The following is a 19,898-nucleotide window of genomic DNA, read 5'->3' as shown; positions in this document are numbered from 1 at the left end:
TGGATAAAACATGTGACTGGACAGCCGACAAACACACGTGGCCCACACTCCAACTCTCGCCGGCTCAAGTGCAAGCGTAACCGCTCTGTGCTCCTTAGAAACTCCTGCTTGCCTCACCGTAATAGCTTCGCTCTGCATTGGAGTCGCGTCACGAGGCTAGCATCCTGACTCAGCAGTAGAGATCTAGAATCGGAAAGGGGCCTCCTATGTCTGAGCAAAGCAAGCGCACAATCGAGAAGCACACACACACCATCAAGCCAAAGGCGCATACACTGACTCCCAATGGTCGCTGCTCCGCATTACCAGCTGTGCTTACCCTTGTCGCCTCTGTGGACACGTGTACGCAAGTCCCATGCGCACCGACATGCCTTTTAATCGCGCTCACCCTCACCCTCACTGCATCTGCGGATAGGCACACACAGCCCACAACCACGCGCACATTGCCTCTCAGCGCAGACCGCTTCTCGTCACCAGCTGCGCTCGTCCTCGCCTCCTTTGTATCTGAGCACACACAGGCCACAATCACACGAATACACTATCGAGCATATCACCCCTCAACCGCAAGCTGATTTGCATTTGTAGTTACCCGCTGCTGAGTCACTTGCCGCTTGTATACGGCTGTTGCTCAGCTCGAACCAGACGCCACACGCGCGCACGTAGTAATACCCACGGGAGGAACCGAACCTCCGCCCCCCGCAAGCGGGACTCTGCCGTTGAGCTACGTTGGTGCTGGAGTGTACGCTCGCGATTCGGTCTGGTACCCGAATGTCGAATCGATGGAGCAATAAGAGGAAAACCACACACATTCGAACGAGCGTGTGTACTAGATTAGCTTGTTATCGCTAAGTCATTTGGTTTGTATCCGCAATGACTATATAAGTTTTGCCCCACTTCTTCTTTCTGTCTAGTACACTTGTACATCGCTACATTCAGCACGGCAAGTGGGTCTTCGCGAAATGCCATGTTGGTGTGCCGCTGAATCCAGCGCTTTAGGAGGGAAAACCCCACTTCAATCGGGTTCAGGTCAGGCGAATACGGGGGCAAAAAGAATAATAAAGCCCCTGTTGCGTGGATAAGCTCTTGTAGTTCCTTGTACATGTGGATCTTGGCATTGTCCATGATCACAATTGAGCGCGGCAAAGGCCATGGGTCGAGGAATGGGATGATTTTTTCCTTAAACACGTTATGGAAATCAACACGCGTGAACGTACCCTCCACATTGCCCCACCCAAAGAAGCCCTGCACGTCCATTGCGGCCAAAATGGACACTCGTTTTCCCCTACTGAACGATAGGGTCACTTGGGCAGGGGTATTCCGGGTTGATCAGCCATACCGACGAAGAAGAGATCTAGCGAGCATTAAGATAGGCATCAATTTGGTTAGGTCAGTAATTCCCAGTAATAAAACTTCAAGTATGAAATATACCTTCCATCCTTGGACGTTTCGTCAATGAAGACGAGCTGGTCGGGGCCACTATAGAAGGGCAGAAGCCGAGCGACATACTCACGGCGCTCACTAGGCACACATTCTCGTGCCCGCTTTGTGAGCACCTTCCTGGTTAGGTTGAGGTCGAAGCGAAGTGCTCGACAGATAGTTGAGTCCGACAGGCTGATCGTGTCTCGGAAGTTAGCTCGCAGCTCGAGGCGCAGCTCCTCGAAGTAGAAGCAAGGGTGGTTTTGTACATACGATCGTACAAATGCACACACCTCACTTGGCCATCTTGACGTCTTGGCCCTTGGTTCATTCTTCAGTACGTTTCCTGTCGTACGAAAGCGACGGTACCAGCGGCCTAAACTACGCACCGATAGACCTAGAACACTAGCTACTGTCGCTGTGTCTATGGAATATACGTACATGAGCACGATCCCTCTCCAACGCATGTCAATTGAGTAGGTTATCTTTAACTCTTCTGTAGCGACGAAAACCTAAAATGGCCGGGCGAGTGTCGGCCATTCAAGCTTTCCCCGAGCTTGTGACTAGCTCCGTAGGTCTTCACAAGAGTGTAGCATGAAGCTATATAATTGGAGGAAATTTGAGAATTCCGCTACTGTGACTGGGTAAAATTTGGTGTTATTTTAAGTACGAGGGTAATTCGTGGTGCCAATCACCGTCAAAACAGACGTAATAACCTAGCCCTCTCTCTAAGCGTGCACTTTCCGAAGTCCGATTTGCCAAAAGAAGTGAAAGGCACAATATATGTTCTTCGCGTAGGAATATTTTTAATGTTGTAGACCAAATTTAATAGAAAAATAGTACACATATCACATTTGTTTCGTAAAGAACTATACATATTTGATGTTTGGCATGAAATATGCATTAAGCGGTCCTGTCTACATGCTATGCCTTTATATAGAAGATTGCATTAATACAATACATGTAGTATTAATACAATGTAGCTGTATTTTGATTATTGACAGATATAAATGAAAACCAATTAATTACGACCGTCCACGCATTTATCTCCCGTTTATATTGCTTCGCAATGATTTTGCCGACCATTTTAGACGTAAATATGGCAAAACCTGCTCCTAAATATGTGTGAAAAATATATACGACCTGCTAAAATTATGCATACATCCACCCTCTTATGCATAATTGCCGTGTGTCTAGGTGCTTGTGGGTAAAAGCCGACCGAATTGCAGCTGCACAGCCACAATAGCAATTTCAAAAGTGCAATTGTGGCACTTTTAGCGTAATTCGAGGTCTCCACCCATTTATGCACCTCGATTTATCGTAAATCTAGCAGGTGGTCGCTATAAATACAGCATATCTCGCCTCATATTGCTAAAATCATTGCAAGCACAATAATTACGACTGTAATTTACGGTCCTTCTAAGTTTATATGAATAATTTTAAAGGCCTTCGTATATAAGTTTTGACGACCTTTCAACTTCAAGGTGTGTCCGACGACTAGGAAGCAAGCAGCGCGGCATTCTTGGTTTCGCTCAAATCGATCCATGTGGCTGGAGGAGCTACCCGCGGAGGTGCTAGAGGCTGTCGGCGGCTTCCTGGCAGGCTTTGACGCCTTCCAGCTATCGCACACCAGTAGCTGGTGGTTCCGCTTGCTGTCGGACGGCCTGCTCTGGCACGAGCGTCTGGTACATGGCGCTGTCCCGGAGAACCAGCAGCACTTGTTGCACACATGGAAGCGGCGCTACATGCAGGCGAGATCCATGATGTTCCACGGCCTGGACACCAACGACAACGACGAGCTTGTGCGCGCTTCCTACGCCTGCGTCGAGTACCCGCCGCCGACGGACTGGGGACAGTTCCGTCGGATGTACTTCGCGCTGAAGACCATGCATGAGGAGAGCTTCAGCTTCGACCTGTGGTTCTCTCTGCTGCCCAAGGACGAGACCAAGTACACGGGCGGGGTCATCTTCGGGCTGCAGTCCGAGGAGCGGGACAGCCGGAACTGGCCGCAGTACCATCAGCAGTTCGTCATGGTGGACTCGAACAGCAACCTCTACTGTTCGGTGCTGGATGTCAGGACGCCGGTGGCAAAGAATCTGAAGTGCGATCGATGGTACCATATCGTTCTGACCTACGATCTCGACCACCAGCGACAGAACGTCTACTTGGACGGAGAAAAGGTCTGGTCGATGACGGGGGCTTTGCATCGCGAGTGGCAGCACTTGCTGCACGAACAGGTCGGCTCGGGCTACGTCACGGCCGGCGGGGGCGACTTCCCGCACGGAGACTTTGTCGGCTGGTACGGCTTCCACGGGTTGCTGGACGAGTTTCGGTTCTACGGCGGCGTGCTGCCTCTGGACGAGGTTCGGCACCTGGCTCAAGGTGGGGAGCTGTCTCCCAAGCGGCTCAGCGGGACGCTCAAGTACCCGGGCATTCGAGGCCCGCAGTCGCGTATCAACGTGGAACTCGTGGCGTGCACGCGGCCGGCCGAGGGTAGACCCGTGGAGATCGTCGCGATCGAGCAGAGGCCGTCGTTCCCGCCGAAACCGTGCCGCCCTCGGGCCGTGTTCGCCTGAGTGCTCAGCCGAGGTCAACAAGTCCATGCACTGGTTCATAGTATTCCTGGTAGCAAATAATTACATGTAGCAAAGAATTCCTGGTTCATAGTTTTCATAGTTTTCATTGTAGCTACAAGTATAAAATGTTAGGTTCGCGGCGATGTTGGCGACGCCAGCGATGTTCCGGCCTTGCCCATCTTCCGGGGTGAGTGCACCATGTCCGCAAGATAAGACGGTGCCTTGAAAGCCTAGAGAACATGTAGAGGGCTCGCTCGCCGCGTGTTATGCAGCAAGGACCTCCACGCGCGCTTGAGGCAGTCTCTGGTTGGCTTTGAGCGCCGATCCGGCCTGAGACTGCGATCCCGGGAGGTTTGACGAATGTACTTCGTGCCAACTCGGAGGGGCACAGCCCAAAACGATATCTTTGCGTTGTTTTGGGTTACATGCGCGAGAGACAGGGGTCCTCCTTCAAGAGAAAGGGGTCCGAATGCGATGTCATACCGGAAACAAGTGAAAGTGATGCTTCATTCATACTTGGTTTCACTATCAAAGTTACCGTTGGGCTACCTCCTCCAGGAATTTTGGGCTCCTCACGTCAAGGCAGTTCCACTCGCTGTCGCGCTGCGCATTGAATGCTTGCTCGAACAGCTGTCGATGGTACCTGCTTCAACGAGCGCGTGGCAAGCATAAGCGCGCTTAAAGTCGCTCAGTTGAGCGTGAGGAGACGTGGGTTACTGTAGCCTATAGAGGCTAGCGGTGTCAGGCACCTCCATCTCGGTCAGACAAGGAGGCTTCTCGTTGTCGAAGCAACCGTTCGGCTCCGCTTTAGCAGTTGACTGCTGTAAGCATTGTGTCAGCACAACGTAGTGAAGAACGATGCAGCTGCCGTTAGCGGAGACCGAGACGTACAGACTAAAGCGTGAGAACGAGACGGGTAACAACTAATACCCGTTTTTACCGATGAGATCAGGTATTAGAGTCAATGTAAAATACATAAAGTGGTGTCTGCCACATATGATTCCCTTTTAAATCCGGATATATCAGGCGTCTCGTTCTCACGCTCAAGTCTGTAATGTAATTGGCTTTACAGTTACTAACTATGGAGGACCAATGCCGCGGATTGGCTGACTTTCAAAGTTTATGATGTTCCGGCCTTACCCATCTCCTTTCGCGGTAAGTGCAACTTGACTGCGTTGAAGCCCGCTGGGCCCCGCCTCTGCTGAAGGCGTGCCTCGGGCGTGTGGGTGCCAGCGTGAAGAGCACGCGGCTGCGAGTCGCTAAAGGACACTGCTCAAGAGAACCGATCATTCTCTTGAGCAGAGTGTTGGTGTCGTGGACACCCTAGACAGCGGCGACCTCACGCGCGACCTCACCTCGCCTGGTCGCGACGCGATGACCAACTTGATCTCCTGAGATTGAGAGTGAGACTGCCGCGCCGACAGCGGCGGACGGCAAGAGCCGAGTGGCGCACAGACAAAGTGGTCAGGACACTACACACACTATGCGAGACTCTCGGCAAGAGTTTGAATAGTTTTTCTTGCACACGAAGTTTTGCGATGCTCGTGAACCAATAAACCTTGGCGAGGCACACGCATCCCAAAACGATATCCTTTCGTTTGTTTTGGGCTCGAATGCAAGCGACAGGGGTCCTCCGACGAGAGAAAGGGGTCCGAATGGAGTGCTCTTTGGGCTACAAAAGTACTGTGGGGCCTCTGCTCTCGCTTTGCTGCTAGAGTTAAAACAAGAGTCTACCGTCTCCTACTTATTAAATAGACGCGGGTTTCCTTTGCGCAGAGGCTGATGTCCTGCACTGCCGCAAACGTAGATACAGTACCGGTATAGGCGCCGACCAGGTTCATGCCCAGTACAGCAACGCTGCAGTGAATGCACTCGCGCCAATGCCGAACTGAGCAGGCAGCGAAGCGCGCTTAAATAAATAGTAACGATGCCAGCCTGCATCTGGCGAATGGTTTGCGCGGCTGATCCTTCCTTCAACTCCCTGCTACCTAGACGCTTTTCCACGAAGCCTTCGTGTGCCGATGTTTAACATCATGACCGTATCTTCCATCGCTGCTGCTTAAAGTGTTTTTTTAACTTCGAGTGCTGTATTCGATATGGTCGCGATAACCTTGCAACGAACATGGAACACCTCCGGCTCCTCCGCAGCTTCATGTGGCAAAATGAACAGGCCCCCATAGAGGCTGTGAAGTCGGTGGCCTACTTTACCTGCAGATTTGTGAGCCGAATGATGAGTGAAGGAGCTTGCGGCCAGGAGGTAGACATTCACGAAAAGTCGGCGGCAACCCCACGACACACCATGTAGAGTCCTCACAGGCTTTGAAGATCTTCACGCGCGGTCGCCATTGAGTTGAGATCGCATTGGCGCGATTCGAAAGAGCCGAGGGGGGGGGGGCAGTCAACAGAGCCATGGACTGCATGCACCGTTCGAGTGCAATGCACCCAGTGCATACGGAATGCATGCATGCCTTCTTTGAGGTGCAGCCTCAAAGAAGGCAGGACCAACCCGATGCTGGCAGTGGTCGCTGACGACGCAGCCGACAGGCACAGCAAAACGATACGGTATTTTTTCCCGTTGTTTTGGGCTATGGCAGGGGTCCTCCTCCAAGAGATAGGGAAGAATGAAACAGCCGGTTTTAGCCGGTACAGACAACGACGGATAAATACGGCAACGCAAAACCCGGCACACATATGTTGTACTTTTTACAATAAGTAATTCAGATAGCCAATCATCTTCGAGATTTACACTTGACATTTGTAATTCATATGGTTTTAAGTACTTTCTCTAAATTTGTGTGTACTTTATGCTCCGTTACGTGTACTTTATGTCATTGCCTTGTACAATCTCTATCGTTCCCGACAGAGAATTCTGGTACATTTACTATGGAGGATGCCATTCAGTGGTGCCGGATTTATCCGTCGTTGTCTGTATACCGAATTGAGACTTAGCCATCGGCCTGACAGTGTAGAAGGCCTCTTGGCGTTTGTATGGCCCATACAAGCGCCAAGTGGCGGCCCGGCGGTCGTAAGCGCCTGACCACCGCGATTCAGCTTCGATTCAACTTCGGTTGGGCTCCGGAATTTTGGGCGACTTCAAAGTGGATCAGCTTTGCAGATTCATTCTTCATTCTTGCCTTGCTACCCATTAGATATGAGCTGCTACGAGAACGTTTGCAGCGCGATAGTCGATGCACTACTGTACACTAAGGTGTAGTCTCGACGAAAAGGAGGCATGCATGAAGGCTCTTCCTTCGTGGTTGTGGTCGGCGCGACACGCAGACCGCCTCGTAGCCTCACGTTTCCCCAATGCATCATGCGGTTAAATGCTCGCCTAACCTCGCGCATAGGGCGTGTGGGCCGTAGCAAGTTGAAGCAAGATAGGAAACAGGGCTGTATTATAATAGCAGGTACAGAAGGTGAAAAGACGTCATTCAAATGCAAGTACATGGGGATATCCACCATACAACTTCGGCGCTGCGCTCGCTTATCGCTTGAGGTGGCTCACGTATTTCAGCGTCAAGTAGATGGCGAGCTGCACCACGACCCAGATCACAATGAGGCCGACCATGAAGTTGTACTTGCGGTTAGGCCGGAAGTCGTACGTGATCTCGATGTAGTGCGCCACCGTCATGTCCGTGGTCGTGTTGCCCGACGTCACCGCGATGATGTCCTGGTTGTCACCGAACTGCACGCCAACCAGCGCCGCAAGAGAGTAGCTCGACGGCATCAGATACGTGAACCACTTGTAGCCGCGCCTCATCGCCGTGCGAGGCAGCAGGTAGCCCGAGAACAGGTTGAACAGGCACGACAGCGCACCCACAGCCACGTTCGCCACCTTCTCGTTCGGCATTAGCACCGACATCCACTGGCCCACATACGTACACGTCGACGTGTACAGGTAGAACACGAACAGGAAGAAGAAGAAGTCGCCAGCGTTATCGCTCCAGCCAACCAGCCAGTACTCGATCGTCACGAACAAGATGATCACCACAACCAGGTACGGGATCTCGGCGAACCACAGCGACAAGCTGTACGGTAGCGGTCCGTAGTAGTTCGACATGCGCTCGCGGTAGAACACGGCGCGCTCGGCGCATGTCACTTCGAGCACCGTCATTAAATTCACAACGCCGATGAAGTCCATGCTGTTGTAGATGAGACCGATGTGCGAGTTGATGCGCTTCACGCTGTCGGCCGACAACTGGTAGAACGTCGTGCCGAAGATGATGGCGAAGATCGGGAACAGGAACACTCGCATGAAGTTGTACTGCGGGTTGCGCCAGTACGTGAATCGCTGCTTCTTGGTGAGCTCGGCCAACTGGTTCCAGAAGCCCGTAGCAATCGGGCGGTAGTTCAGCGTTGAGTGGCGCACGAATTCGCTTGACACCTCGCAGAGCTCCAGCGTACGCTCGCGATTTTTGCGGTACAACTCGCTGTTCTTGTACTCCACCGAGTAGTCCTTCACGTCGCGGCCGATACCAGCGCCGATCACCTCGAGCATGTACGTGGCCGGGTTGTATTGCGGACGAATCTCCTCCGTACCAGGAATCGATGCGAAGTACTCCAGCATCTTGACCGAGTCCACACCGAGGTCGCCGAAGTAGGCCGTGTAGCCACCCTTTTGCAGCAGAAGCAGACCATCAAATAGCTCGAAGATGGAGATACTCGGCTGGTGGATTGTGCACAGCACCGTACGACCCGTGCGAGCAATCGACTGCACACCGCGCATCACGATCAAGGCCGAACGTGCATCCAGACCGCTCGTTGGTTCATCAAGGAACAAAATGCTCGGGTTCGACACCACTTCAACGCCGATCGTCACGCGCTTCTTCTGCTCCACCGACAAGCGGCCAACCATCTCGCCAGCAATCGGCGACAACTCCAGCAACTCCAACGTCTCGTTCACCAGGTTCATGCGCTCCTCAATGGTGAAGTTCGGGGGAAGACGAAGGTTCGCCGAGAACACAAGCGCCTCGTAGATCGTCGCAGCCTCCGAATGAATGTCCATCTGCTCGCAGTAGGCCGTGATGCGGCTGAAGTTGGCCGGGTCCTTGAGCTCGCCATTCACGTAGATGTCGCCCACGATGCGGCCACCCGTCTTACGGCCAGCGATCACGTCCATGAGCGTCGTCTTACCAGCACCGGTGGCACCCATGAGCGCCACCATGCGGCCCGGCTCGAAGTGTGCCGTGATCTTCTGAAGCAATTGCCGCTCTTCACCGGACGAAAGTGTCACGTAGTAATCCAAGTCCTTGATGCACAGGTTCGATGGAGTAAATGGTAGACCACCACCCTTCGCTCCTACCGAGGCTTGATCAGCTGCACCTGGAGTCTTCACTTGGACGTAGACGTTATCCTCCTCAGGAGCGTTGTCAGTCATGGCCTTGGGGGTGACGCCCTTGTACTTCTCGTAGCGGATGAAGTGCAGCGCCAGACCGTTCAGCGTCGTGAAGAAGAAGTAGTACGCCAGCAGAACAATGACACCGAACCAAATGTACTCCGTGCCCTGTGAGATCGAGAAGCTGTCGAGCAGCGTCCTGCTCTCAACGGGCGTGTAGCGGTCGCTCGAGAACTCCGACAGCATGTTGCTGCGCAGCGCCCACGAGATCGGAGAGAACCAGTACATCCAGATCCAGTAGTCCGGGATCAGGTCGGCCAGGATAATGTTACCCGAGAACAACAGGAAGAAGCTCACGGAGATCGAAGCCAGGGCCTGGCCAACCGTGATGCTCGGTGACAGCGCGCTCAGCATCGTCATGTACGCGCTGATGGCGTGCTGGAAGCACACAAGCACCAGGAAGAACACGATGTACTTCTCGAACGTGCGCGTCAGTCCACTCATGAAGTAGAAGAACGTGCCGAGGATGAACGAGACGATCAGGTTGACTGGAATCTGCACCACACTCTCGGCGATTGCGTACGAGTTCGTGCGGAAGAAGTTGCGCGCGCGCTGCTTGTAGAAGACCTTGCGCAGCTGGAACGAGATGGTGATCTGCTGCCAAGCCTGACGCTGGAACAGCGCGATACTGAAGAAGATCATGCGGAGGTAGTACGTCGAGCTCACGTTGAAGTAAATCATGCCGAGCACTAAGCCAACGATGATGGCCTCGATAACCTTACCCCACAGAAGCGGGGGGTCACGCAGCCAGATCAACTTCTGACGGTTCAACAGCAGCATGGTACTCGGGAGGAAGGCCAGGCCGAACTCGGATTTCTCCTTGGAGCGGGCCAGGTTGGCCACACTCTTGGCCTTCTTGAAGTCCTCGGGGCTCTCGAACTGGTGCTCGTTGAAGCCCTTGCTGATGGCCTCGTGCGTCTTGCGGTAGATGTGCGACTGGCAAAATAGATTGTTGAAGTCCTCGGACGTCACAGGCAGGTTCTTGTTGGGGACCGTTCCGTTCGAGTAGCGGTGGCCACGGCCCGACGTCACTTCAATGAGGAAGTCAGCCGGGTCCACACGAGGAGGACACGTGAAGCCGTGTTCTTCAAAGTAGTTCAAGATCTCCGTTCTCGGCCCGTGATAGACCATGTATCCCTCGTTGACCATCAGAATGTCGTCGAACATCTCCACCACCTCAGGCGTCGGCTGCAGCAGGGCGATCACCACCGATCCACCCAGCGTCTTGCACCACGTGCGCATGGACTTGACGATATCGAACGTAGCGGCACTGTCGAGACCCGTGGAGATCTCGTCACACAGGAACAGGCTCTGGCCACCCACGAGTACCTCGCCAATAGTCACGCGCTTGCGTTCTCCCCCACTCACTCCACGCAGCAGCGCGTCGCCCACCACCGTATCAGCACACTCCTCCAGGCCCAAGATCTGGGTGAACAGCTCGGTCCTCAGGGCCGCAATGTCCCTCATCTCCTCCGGTTGGTCCTCGGGTCGGCCGTTGACGCACATGTCGGCGAATTTGAACGTCTCCCTCACCGTCAGCGTCGGGATGTGGTTGTCCATCTGGTCAACCAGACCCACGAGCTTGATGAGGTCGATCTCGTCGCCACGCAGACCCGAGTACAGGATCTCGCCGCCGATCTCCGTCTGCTTGTTGTCCTGCAGCTTGCCGGCCAAAGCCTTCAGGAACGTCGACTTGCCAGCGCCCGGGTTAGCCAGGATCAGCGTCATGGAGCCAGGCTTGATGATGCCGCTCATCGGGTGCAGCGCGTGCTTGGTGGTCATGGGCACCTTCTGCCACGGCGTGAAGATGGAGGCCAGGTGCGAGCCCACAGTGCCGTAGGCGCCGGCCTCAGCAGGCACCTGCACCGAGAAGGACAGGTTCTCGAAGCGCACCTCGGGCGTCGGCAGCTGCAGGTTGATCTTGCGCGACAGGTGGTTGTACTTCTTGTAGAAGCGCTCGAGGCCGCCGTTGAGCATGGACTCGAGGTCGTCGGCGCGTAACGTGCTATAGCGACTGGCCATGGTGTCGCCGGCGCCGTGCGAGTACGGGTCCTGCAGGCTGCGGAAGTTGAGCGAGCGGTACACGTCGGGCACCTGCTCGCCGGCGTCGCCCGCCTCGGGCTGCAGCAGCTTCAACTTGGCCTCCTCGTTCGTCGTCGCCATCTTGGCTGTTGGATCGGCTTGCTGGGCGCGGCGCAAAAGCGAAAGTGAGAGTGGCCGAGCGCAGGCAGAGGCCGAGTCGAAGTCGAACACGGCAGCATGGATGGATGCCATGGGTAGCGTGGCGGCTCTATAGTCAACCCAAGAGTCGCTGGCCACGTTGAAGTGGAGCGATTGGTACATGTATCCCTCTAAAGTGCGAATGTGCAGTAAGAACGCGTAACCTTTTTAAAAGGGTCGATAACGATATAGTTTCACTATGCTAAAAGCTTCAAATTGACCTTTCATTTTACATGTACGGACAAAATGCAAATATATTATAGCGTTTGGGGGCCGTTGAAGTTCGCCCATCACCGCGGTGTCTGATACAACTTTGAGGGGCCGTCATACTCCACAGTGGGAATCCCAGCGCGCAACTGAGCTCCAACTTGCACTGCGTCTCGATGCGCTGCGTCTTGCCGCCCGCGGTGCTGTGGGCGATTTGCTACGGTGGTTTGCTAAAGGTATCGATCGGCTGACCCGCATCGGAGCTTCATGCAGCTGGTGCCCGCCGAGCGGCTCGTTCTGGCGCCACGCGCAACGCGCTGCAAGCTGACCGGTCGGGCGTATCCACCAACGGCAGCGCTCTACGTTTGAAGTTCACGCCGCGAACAGCTTGTTGGTGTCGTCGAGTGGAGGGAACGCCGATGGGAATGGCGCTTGCGGGATTAATACGTGCTGAAGTGCTTTGTCCTCACTTACGTACGTGAAGCGCTGCCGCCGTCGCGTCTTCTGCCTCTTGCGAGGCAGCACGCCTTGGTTACCACAGCCGAAATGATCCCGCGCTGTTGATGAGCGCGAGCGCACGAGACCAGCTTGCAGCGCTACGTCCAGACCGCCGAGAGCCGACTATCGAGGCGTTGTCGCGATCGCAAGCGAGCACCGCGCGAGGGCAAGCGCCGGGCAAGCAAGTGAACAAGATGCAGAACAGCGCAGGCTACATACACTTACCGGTACGGGAGCGCCGACACTCGGCCCGATAGGAGGAGCAGCAAAACGGAGATGGACCCATGGACACTCGTGGACCTGTGCGTAAGCGGCTTTCTGAAGTTATTATTGGTGCCGGTGCCGGATAACAGATACAGCGGTGGCTCATGCTACACGGCGCTCGTTGCTAGCGCAGTCTGCTTTCTCTGGCCCAAGCTACTGCGGATCCCAGCGATGCATGCTCACGCTTCAGCCCAAGCAGGGCGTCGTGAACCTGTATTTGGGGCTTTGCTCGGCGACGGCTGTGGGGAGATCCGGTCCAGGCGAATAGGATTGCCCAAAATTCAGGTGAGGTGCCCAAGATAAACATAGCCGATCCGTTGCGTCCCGGCGTTGCGATCCGACTTCTTTCTAGTATGGTGGCGTTACCTACCTTCCCAAAATAACAAAGATATCGTTTTGGGCTCGCGGCTGCTTGCTCGTCACCCCTTCACCCCTTCACGTTGGCTGGCCCCGAACACCGAGCGCCCCCCGCTCTACTGCAGACCGACAGATACTAGCATGCTCTCGTGGCCACCGCTGTAGCCGAAGCGTAGCGTCGTGCTCTCCTTTTCGTCTGTGCAAGCAGATAAGGCTGGGAACCCTTGCCTCCGGCGCTGTGCCGATGGAACCGTTCAATCACGAGGCCGGAACAAGGCCCCGCCGCATTGTTTCTGGCCGCGCCGGACGGCTGTTTCGCCGATTAGCGCGCGCGAGCGGAGAGAGAACTCTTTCTTTCGTCCGTCTTACTCAGCCCGTTCACCATCTGCAGATCTGCCTCCTTCTGCTGCAGCAACGCTGTGTCAAACGCTTCTGGTCGCGGTGCCGTCGACCGGCGTGTTCGCGGGGCTTCCCGAGCCAAGCCGGCCGGATCTCGGCCAAAAGAGAATCTTTTGCCATGTCAGGCGTGGCGATAGACAGCCCCACACGCGCAACTTCAGCGAAGCGCCCCAGCCCTTGCACCAGCTGGGCTCGTCGTGGGGTCGCGAAGCGGACGTGGCCGCGGCCACGTACTTGCCGTGTCGCTCCATACAGCCAGCCTATCAAAACGCCCATCAGTCGGCGCTGTCATCCACCACCACCTTCACCTCGGTCTCTCGCTCGGCTCGGTTCGGCCGCACGCCGCCGCCTCTCGTCTCGGCTCCTCACTCTTCAATTTGCCTCGGAGGACGCCCAGCCCCAAGCTCCGCCCGCCCCCCATCCGAATCGAAGAGCCTCCCCCAGTCCCGACCAAGACGACCGACGCCATGGCCACGGAGGACAAGAAGAACAAGGCCACGGCCAGCCTGCTCCAGCCGGAGGCCAACGACGCCGGCGAGCAGGTGCCCGAGGTCTACCGCTCGCTCAACTTCCGCAGCCTGCAGGACCCGTACTCGCACGGCGCCGGCGACACCATGGCCAGCCGCTACAGTACGCTGCGGGCTGACAACCTCGAGACGATGCTCAACGGCGGCCTCGAGCGCTTCTACAAGAAGTACGACCACCTGTCGCGCAAGATCAACCTGCAGCTGCCCACGCCCGAGGTGCGCTTCGAGAACCTGTCCTTCTCGGTGCAGGTGCCGGCCGAGGTGGGCGCCCACGGCACGGTGGGCTCGCACCTGGCCTCCATCTTCACGCCGTGGCAGAAGGTGCCCATGACGACCAAGCACGCGCTGCACCCGATGAGCGGCATCATCAAGCCTGGCTCCATGACGCTGATCCTGGCTAACCCTGGCGCCGGCAAGTCGACGTTCTTGAAGGCTTTGGCCGGCAAGCTGCAGGACAACAAGCAGACGAAGCTGGGTGGCGAGATCCTGTACTCCGGCCTGAGAGGGGACGAGATCGACCTCATCAAGCTGGCCGGCCTGGTTGACCAGATGGACAACCACATCCCGACGCTGACGGTGAGGGAGACGTTCAAATTCGCCGACATGTGCGTCAACGGCCGACCCGAGGACCAGCCCGAGGAGATGCGCGAGATCGCTGCTCTCCGCACGGAGCTGCTTCTGCAGATCCTGGGTTTGGAGAACTGCGCCGACACCGTCGTCGGTGACGCTCTGCTGCGTGGTGTCAGTGGCGGTGAGCGCAAGCGTGTCACTGTGGGTGAGGTACTGGTCGGTGGCCAGAGCCTGTTCCTGTGTGACGAGATCTCCACGGGTCTCGACAGTGCCGCTACGTTCGATATCGTCAAGTCCATGCGCACGTGGTGCAAGACGCTGGGCGGATCGGTGATCGTCGCGCTGCTCCAGCCGACGCCCGAAGTCGTTGAGATGTTCGACGACATCTTGATGGTCAACGAGGGCCACATGGTCTACCACGGCCCGAGAACCGAGATCCTGGACTACTTCCAGGGCCTTGGCTTCACGTGCCCGCCCCGTGTGGACCCGGCCGACTTCCTCATTGAAGTGACGTCGGGCCGCGGCCACCGCTACTCGAACGGAACGGTCCCCAACAAGAACCTGCCTGTGACGTCCGAGGACTTCAACAACCTCTTCTGCCAGTCGCACATCTACAAGAAGACGTACGAGGCCATCAGCAAGGGCTTCAACGAGCACCAGTTCGAGAGCCCCGAGGACTTCAAGAAGGCCAAGAGTGTGGCCAACCTGGCCCGCTCCAAGGAGAAATCCGAGTTCGGCCTGGCCTTCCTCCCGAGTACCATGCTGCTGTTGAACCGTCAGAAGTTGATCTGGCTGCGTGACCCCCCGCTTCTGTGGGGTAAGGTTATCGAGGCCATCATCGTTGGTCTTGTCATGGGCATGATCTACTTCAACGTGAGCTCGACGTACTACCTGCGCATGATCTTCTTCAGTATCGCGCTGTTCCAGCGTCAGGCGTGGCAGCAGATCACCATCTCGTTCCAGCTGCGCAAGGTCTTCTACAAGCAGCGCGCGCGCAACTTCTTCCGCACGAACTCGTACGCAATCGCCGAGAGTGTGGTGCAGATTCCAGTCAACCTGATCGTCTCGTTCATCCTCGGCACGTTCTTCTACTTCATGAGTGGACTGACGCGCACGTTCGAGAAGTACATCGTGTTCTTCCTGGTGCTTGTGTGCTTCCAGCACGCCATCAGCGCGTACATGACGATGCTGAGTGCACTGTCGCCCAGTATCACGGTTGGCCAGGCCCTGGCTTCGATCTCCGTGAGCTTCTTCCTGTTGTTCTCGGGTAACATTATCCTGTCCGACCTGATCCCGGACTACTGGATCTGGATGTACTGGTTCTCTCCGATCTCGTGGGCGCTGCGCAGCAACATGCTGTCGGAGTTCTCGAGCGACCGCTACACGCCCGTTGAGAGCAGGACGCTGCTCGACAGCTTCTCGATCTCACAGGGCACGGAGTACATTTGGTTCGGTGTCATTGTTCTGCTGGCGTACTACTTCTTCTTCACGACGCTGAACGGTCTGGCGCTGCACTTCATCCGCTACGAGAAGTACAAGGGCGTGAGCGTGAAGACCATGACCGACAAGGCTGACGAGGAGGACAACGTGTACGTCGAGGTGAACACCCCTGGTGCTGTGTCCGACGGTGCCAAGTCTGGCAACGGCTCGGGCCTCCCGTTCACGCCGTCGAACCTGTGTATCAAGGACTTGAACTACTTCGTGACACTGCCGTCGGGCGAGGAGAAGCAGCTTCTGAATGGCATCACCGCTCACTTCGAACCGGGCCGCATGGTGGCGCTTATGGGTGCCACCGGTGCCGGTAAGACGACGCTGATGGATGTGATTGCCGGCCGCAAGACTGGCGGTCGCATTGTTGGTGACATCATCGTGAATGGTGAGCCGAAGGACCCGTCCAACTTCAGCCGTATCACGGCGTACTGCGAGCAGATGGACATCCACTCGGAGGCGGCTTCTATCTACGAGGCACTTGTGTTCTCGGCGAACCTGCGTCTTCCCCCGAACTTCACCATTGAGCAGCGCATGAACCTGGTGCACGAGACTTTGGACCTGCTGGAGCTGACGTCGATTTCGGGCGCCATGGTCGGCAGTCTGTCGGTGGAGCAGAAGAAGCGTGTGACGATCGGCGTGGAGGTGGTCGCTAACCCGAGCATCCTGTTCCTGGACGAGCCCACGAGTGGCCTGGACGCGCGTTCGGCCCTGATTGTGATGCGTGGTGTGCAGTCGATTGCTCGCACGGGTCGTACGGTGCTGTGCACAATCCACCAGCCGAGTATCTCCATCTTCGAGCTATTTGATGGTCTGCTTCTGCTGCAAAAGGGTGGCTACACGGCCTACTTCGGTGACCTTGGTGTGGACTCGGTCAAGATGCTGGAGTACTTCGCGTCGATCCCCGGCACGATGGAGATTCGCCCGCAGTACAACCCGGCCACGTACATGCTTGAGGTGATCGGTGCTGGTATCGGCCGTGACGTCAAGGACTACTCGGTGGAGTACAAGAACAGCGAGCTGTACAAGTCGAACCGCGAGCGCACGCTGAAGCTGGCTGAGGTGTCGGATGAATTCACATGCCACTCGACTCTTAACTACAAGCCGATTGCCACTGGATTCAGGAACCAGCTTGGCCAGTTGGCCAAGAAGCAGCAGCTCACGTACTGGCGCAATCCGCAGTACAACTTCATGCGCATGTTCCTGTTCCCGCTGTTCGCCATCATCTTCGGCACGACGTTCTACCAGCTTTCTGCTGACAGCGTGAAGCGCATCAACTCGCACATCGGTCTGATCTACAACAGCATGGACTTTATCGGTGTCATCAACCTGATGACGGTGCTGGAGGTGACGTGCGCTGAGCGCGCCGTGTTCTACCGCGAGCGCATGTCGAATTACTACGGTCCGCTGCCTTACAGTCTGTCGCTCTTCTTTGCTGAGATCCCGTACCTGGTGGTGGTGATCATCCTGTTCGTGACGATCGAGTACTGGCTGGTGGGCTGGAGCGACAACGGCGGCGACTTCATCTTCTTCATGTTCGTGTTCTACCTGTACACGTCGGCGTGTACGTTCGTGGGCCAGTGGATGTCTGCTTTGATGCCGAACGAGAAGGTGGCGAACGTGGCTGTTGGTGCGCTGTCGTGCCTGTTCAACCTGTTCTCGGGGTACCTGCTGCCGCGCCCTGCCATGAAGGCTGGCTACAAGTGGTTCACGTACCTGATGCCCTCGAGCTACTCGCTTGCCGCCCTGGTTGGTGTGCAGTTCGGCGAGGTCCAGGATGTCATCTCTGTGACCGCTAACGGCGTCACGACGGACATGACGGTGGCCGACTACATTGCGGAGACGTACGACTTCCGGCCGAACCGCAAGTACAACTTCATGGCCGGCCTCATTGTGATCTGGGCTGTGCTGCAGCTTGCCATCTACCTGACGTTCAAGTACGTGAGCCACCTGAAGAGATAAGCGGTGACGTTGAAGACAAACGTTGCCGAGCTCTTGTAGCGACTCAGCGTAAGATTGATTTAGCAGCGAAGAGATAGCTGCCGTGCATTTGCTTTGAAGTAGACTTGTTTCATTTACCCCTTCACTTCAAGTGTTTGTTTGGTCTTTAATGTACTTCGAAGTAGTTCGGACTCACAGAGTTATTATGGTTCGAACACTTATTGTGGTTTTCAATTATTTTGCCGCCCGATTTGACGTGTTATCTCGGAGTCCGATTTATATATTAAATGGAGCTCCTACATGATCGGTAGGTCCAATTTAGCTATATCTGACCTGAGTTAGTAGCATAAGGCTCAGGGGGGAGGCATTCCAAGTTGGCCATACCTCCCCACCTCTCATGATGCATTAGAACTGCAATACATTGGGAATAATAGTACACCACTTCATGGCACTATGACCAGCTAAATTGCCTGTGTGATCATCTACAGCGGCTACAACTTCGTGCCACGCCGATCTGAGAGGACCCCAGGCATGTTTTCGCGGCGGTCCTTTTTGCCGGCGAAAAACGGCATTTCTGGCCCTTGCTTCGCAACTCGCAGCCCCCAGACGCAAATCGGGCCAGATATAGTTTGCTTCCCTCAGCCCTTCCTGCTAAATCGGAGCCCTCCAGCAAATCGGGCCCGATACATATGTATATCGGATCTTGGACCACCCGATTTGCCAAAACGGATGAAAGCCACAATACACTTTGGACGTGGTGCACGAAATCCGACAGAACAGTCAGATATCTTCAGTATCTCGAGAAATGGACATCAGTAGTGCCTTGACCGCGTCCCACGACTTGATATCGCTACTCGCGTCGCGAACAGCAGCAGCAGCATTCGCTACAGCAATACAGCACATATGACGATAGACGCTATCAACTCTGTTCAAGCTGGCCCGCCAAATGAAGCGATAAGACGCTCGTGCAGTTCAGCGCTAGATTTCTGTGGAAAGCGCGTGCAGGGTGAGTGTGAGTGCGGGATTTGTGCGCTGACACACCTCCTGAGTGCAGGGGTTAAGTGCGTGGGCGCGCACCGATGCTCTTTCAGGTAACACGCTGATCCAGGCGTTCTGTATCCAGTCCACAAGCAGGCGTCCAGGTTTGCACCGGGCCCAAGTGCTCCAAACGTTTTGCAGTAGTAGAGTTGCTATGCTGCGCTGGTCAGCAGAAAGCTGGTCCGATATGAGCTCGTGAGGAGGAGCCCAAAGCAATATCTTCTGGCGGCTGTTTTGGGCTACGTTGAAGTGCGAGCCAGTTTTGGGCTGGCTCCATTTTCAACTTTGGGCTGATGCTGTTCAACATATATATGATAGTAATCCAAAACGAACTACTTAGTACATGTAAAATATGAAATAGTAACCTAAAATGTTGGAACTAATATTTGGAGATATTGCGGTTGCAACGGCACGCCCTACTGATAAACTGAGATCAAGTTAATGGGACTCAGGTGGTGTTGACGTTTCGGTGCTTTGTGAAGAGGACGAGACCAACGAGCTATACGATGAGGGGCGAGTACTGCAAGAAGAGATCAGTTGCCTATTGCCCTCCTTTTCCACGACTCGGGCGGGGCGCCTCCCGCTTAATTCGACTTTTCGTGTGGAACGCTTCGAAGGCTGTGGGGAAGTACGGCACCACGTTCTCTACTGGCCTGGCTGCCGGAGGAGGTCAGTGGCGCTGACGCCTCGTTGGACGTCGACGACGACACGCTGGTAGTGGACAACAGCAATCGTGCTTGGAGCAGAAGGCGCGCAATGCTGGCGATGCCAAGCATCTCGGCGTCGAGTACATCAACGACAACAGCTGTACGGAGCTGCTGCTGGACCTGGTTATAGCCGACAACGTGCTGACGCGTATTAATAACTGGTGCGGCAAGGTGACCATGACCGTCAAGGCGAGCCCATGTTTGTGTCAGACGTGATCGTCTCCGATGTCCACGAACACATAGCCGAGGTGCAGCGCTCGACGAGCGCACTGGAGGTGCAGGACCAGCTCGCCGAGTA

General features: G+C 55.5%; 3 protein-coding genes across 3 annotated transcripts; 2 read left to right on the top strand and 1 right to left on the bottom strand.

Annotated features, from left to right (window-relative positions):
- Positions 1–2,943: 2,943 nt before the first annotated feature.
- PHYSODRAFT_353101 (hypothetical protein) lies at positions 2,944–3,989 on the top strand (the record flags this gene model as incomplete). Its single annotated transcript, XM_009539976.1, has 1 exon — positions 2,944–3,989. Exon 1 carries the CDS (start codon positions 2,958–2,960, stop codon positions 3,987–3,989), a length of 1,032 nt encoding a protein of 343 aa, XP_009538271.1. The 5' UTR covers positions 2,944–2,957.
- A 3,484-nt stretch (positions 3,990–7,473) lies between these two features.
- On the bottom strand, positions 7,474–11,547 carry PHYSODRAFT_532317 (pleiotropic drug resistance protein ABC superfamily; the record flags this gene model as incomplete). Its single annotated transcript, XM_009539975.1, has 1 exon — positions 7,474–11,547. One exon carries the CDS (start codon positions 11,545–11,547, stop codon positions 7,474–7,476), a length of 4,074 nt encoding a protein of 1,357 aa, XP_009538270.1.
- Positions 11,548–13,796: 2,249 nt separating this feature from the next.
- On the top strand, positions 13,797–18,001 carry PHYSODRAFT_566110 (pleiotropic drug resistance protein ABC superfamily; the record flags this gene model as incomplete). The annotated part of the gene is made up of 1 exon (XM_009539974.1): positions 13,797–18,001. The coding sequence occupies one exon, from the start codon at positions 13,797–13,799 to the stop codon at positions 17,874–17,876; it is 4,080 nt and encodes a 1,359-aa protein (XP_009538269.1). The 3' UTR covers positions 17,877–18,001.
- Between the last annotated feature and the right edge of the window lie 1,897 nt (positions 18,002–19,898).

The sequence above is a fragment of the Phytophthora sojae genome, assembly GCF_000149755.1.
Source record: "Phytophthora sojae unplaced genomic scaffold PHYSOscaffold_14, whole genome shotgun sequence".
In the NCBI taxonomy this organism is placed as follows: Eukaryota; Oomycota; class Peronosporomycetes; order Peronosporales; family Peronosporaceae; genus Phytophthora; species Phytophthora sojae.
Note: the sequence above shows the minus strand (reverse complement) of the source record. Positions and strands in the feature narration are given on the sequence as shown.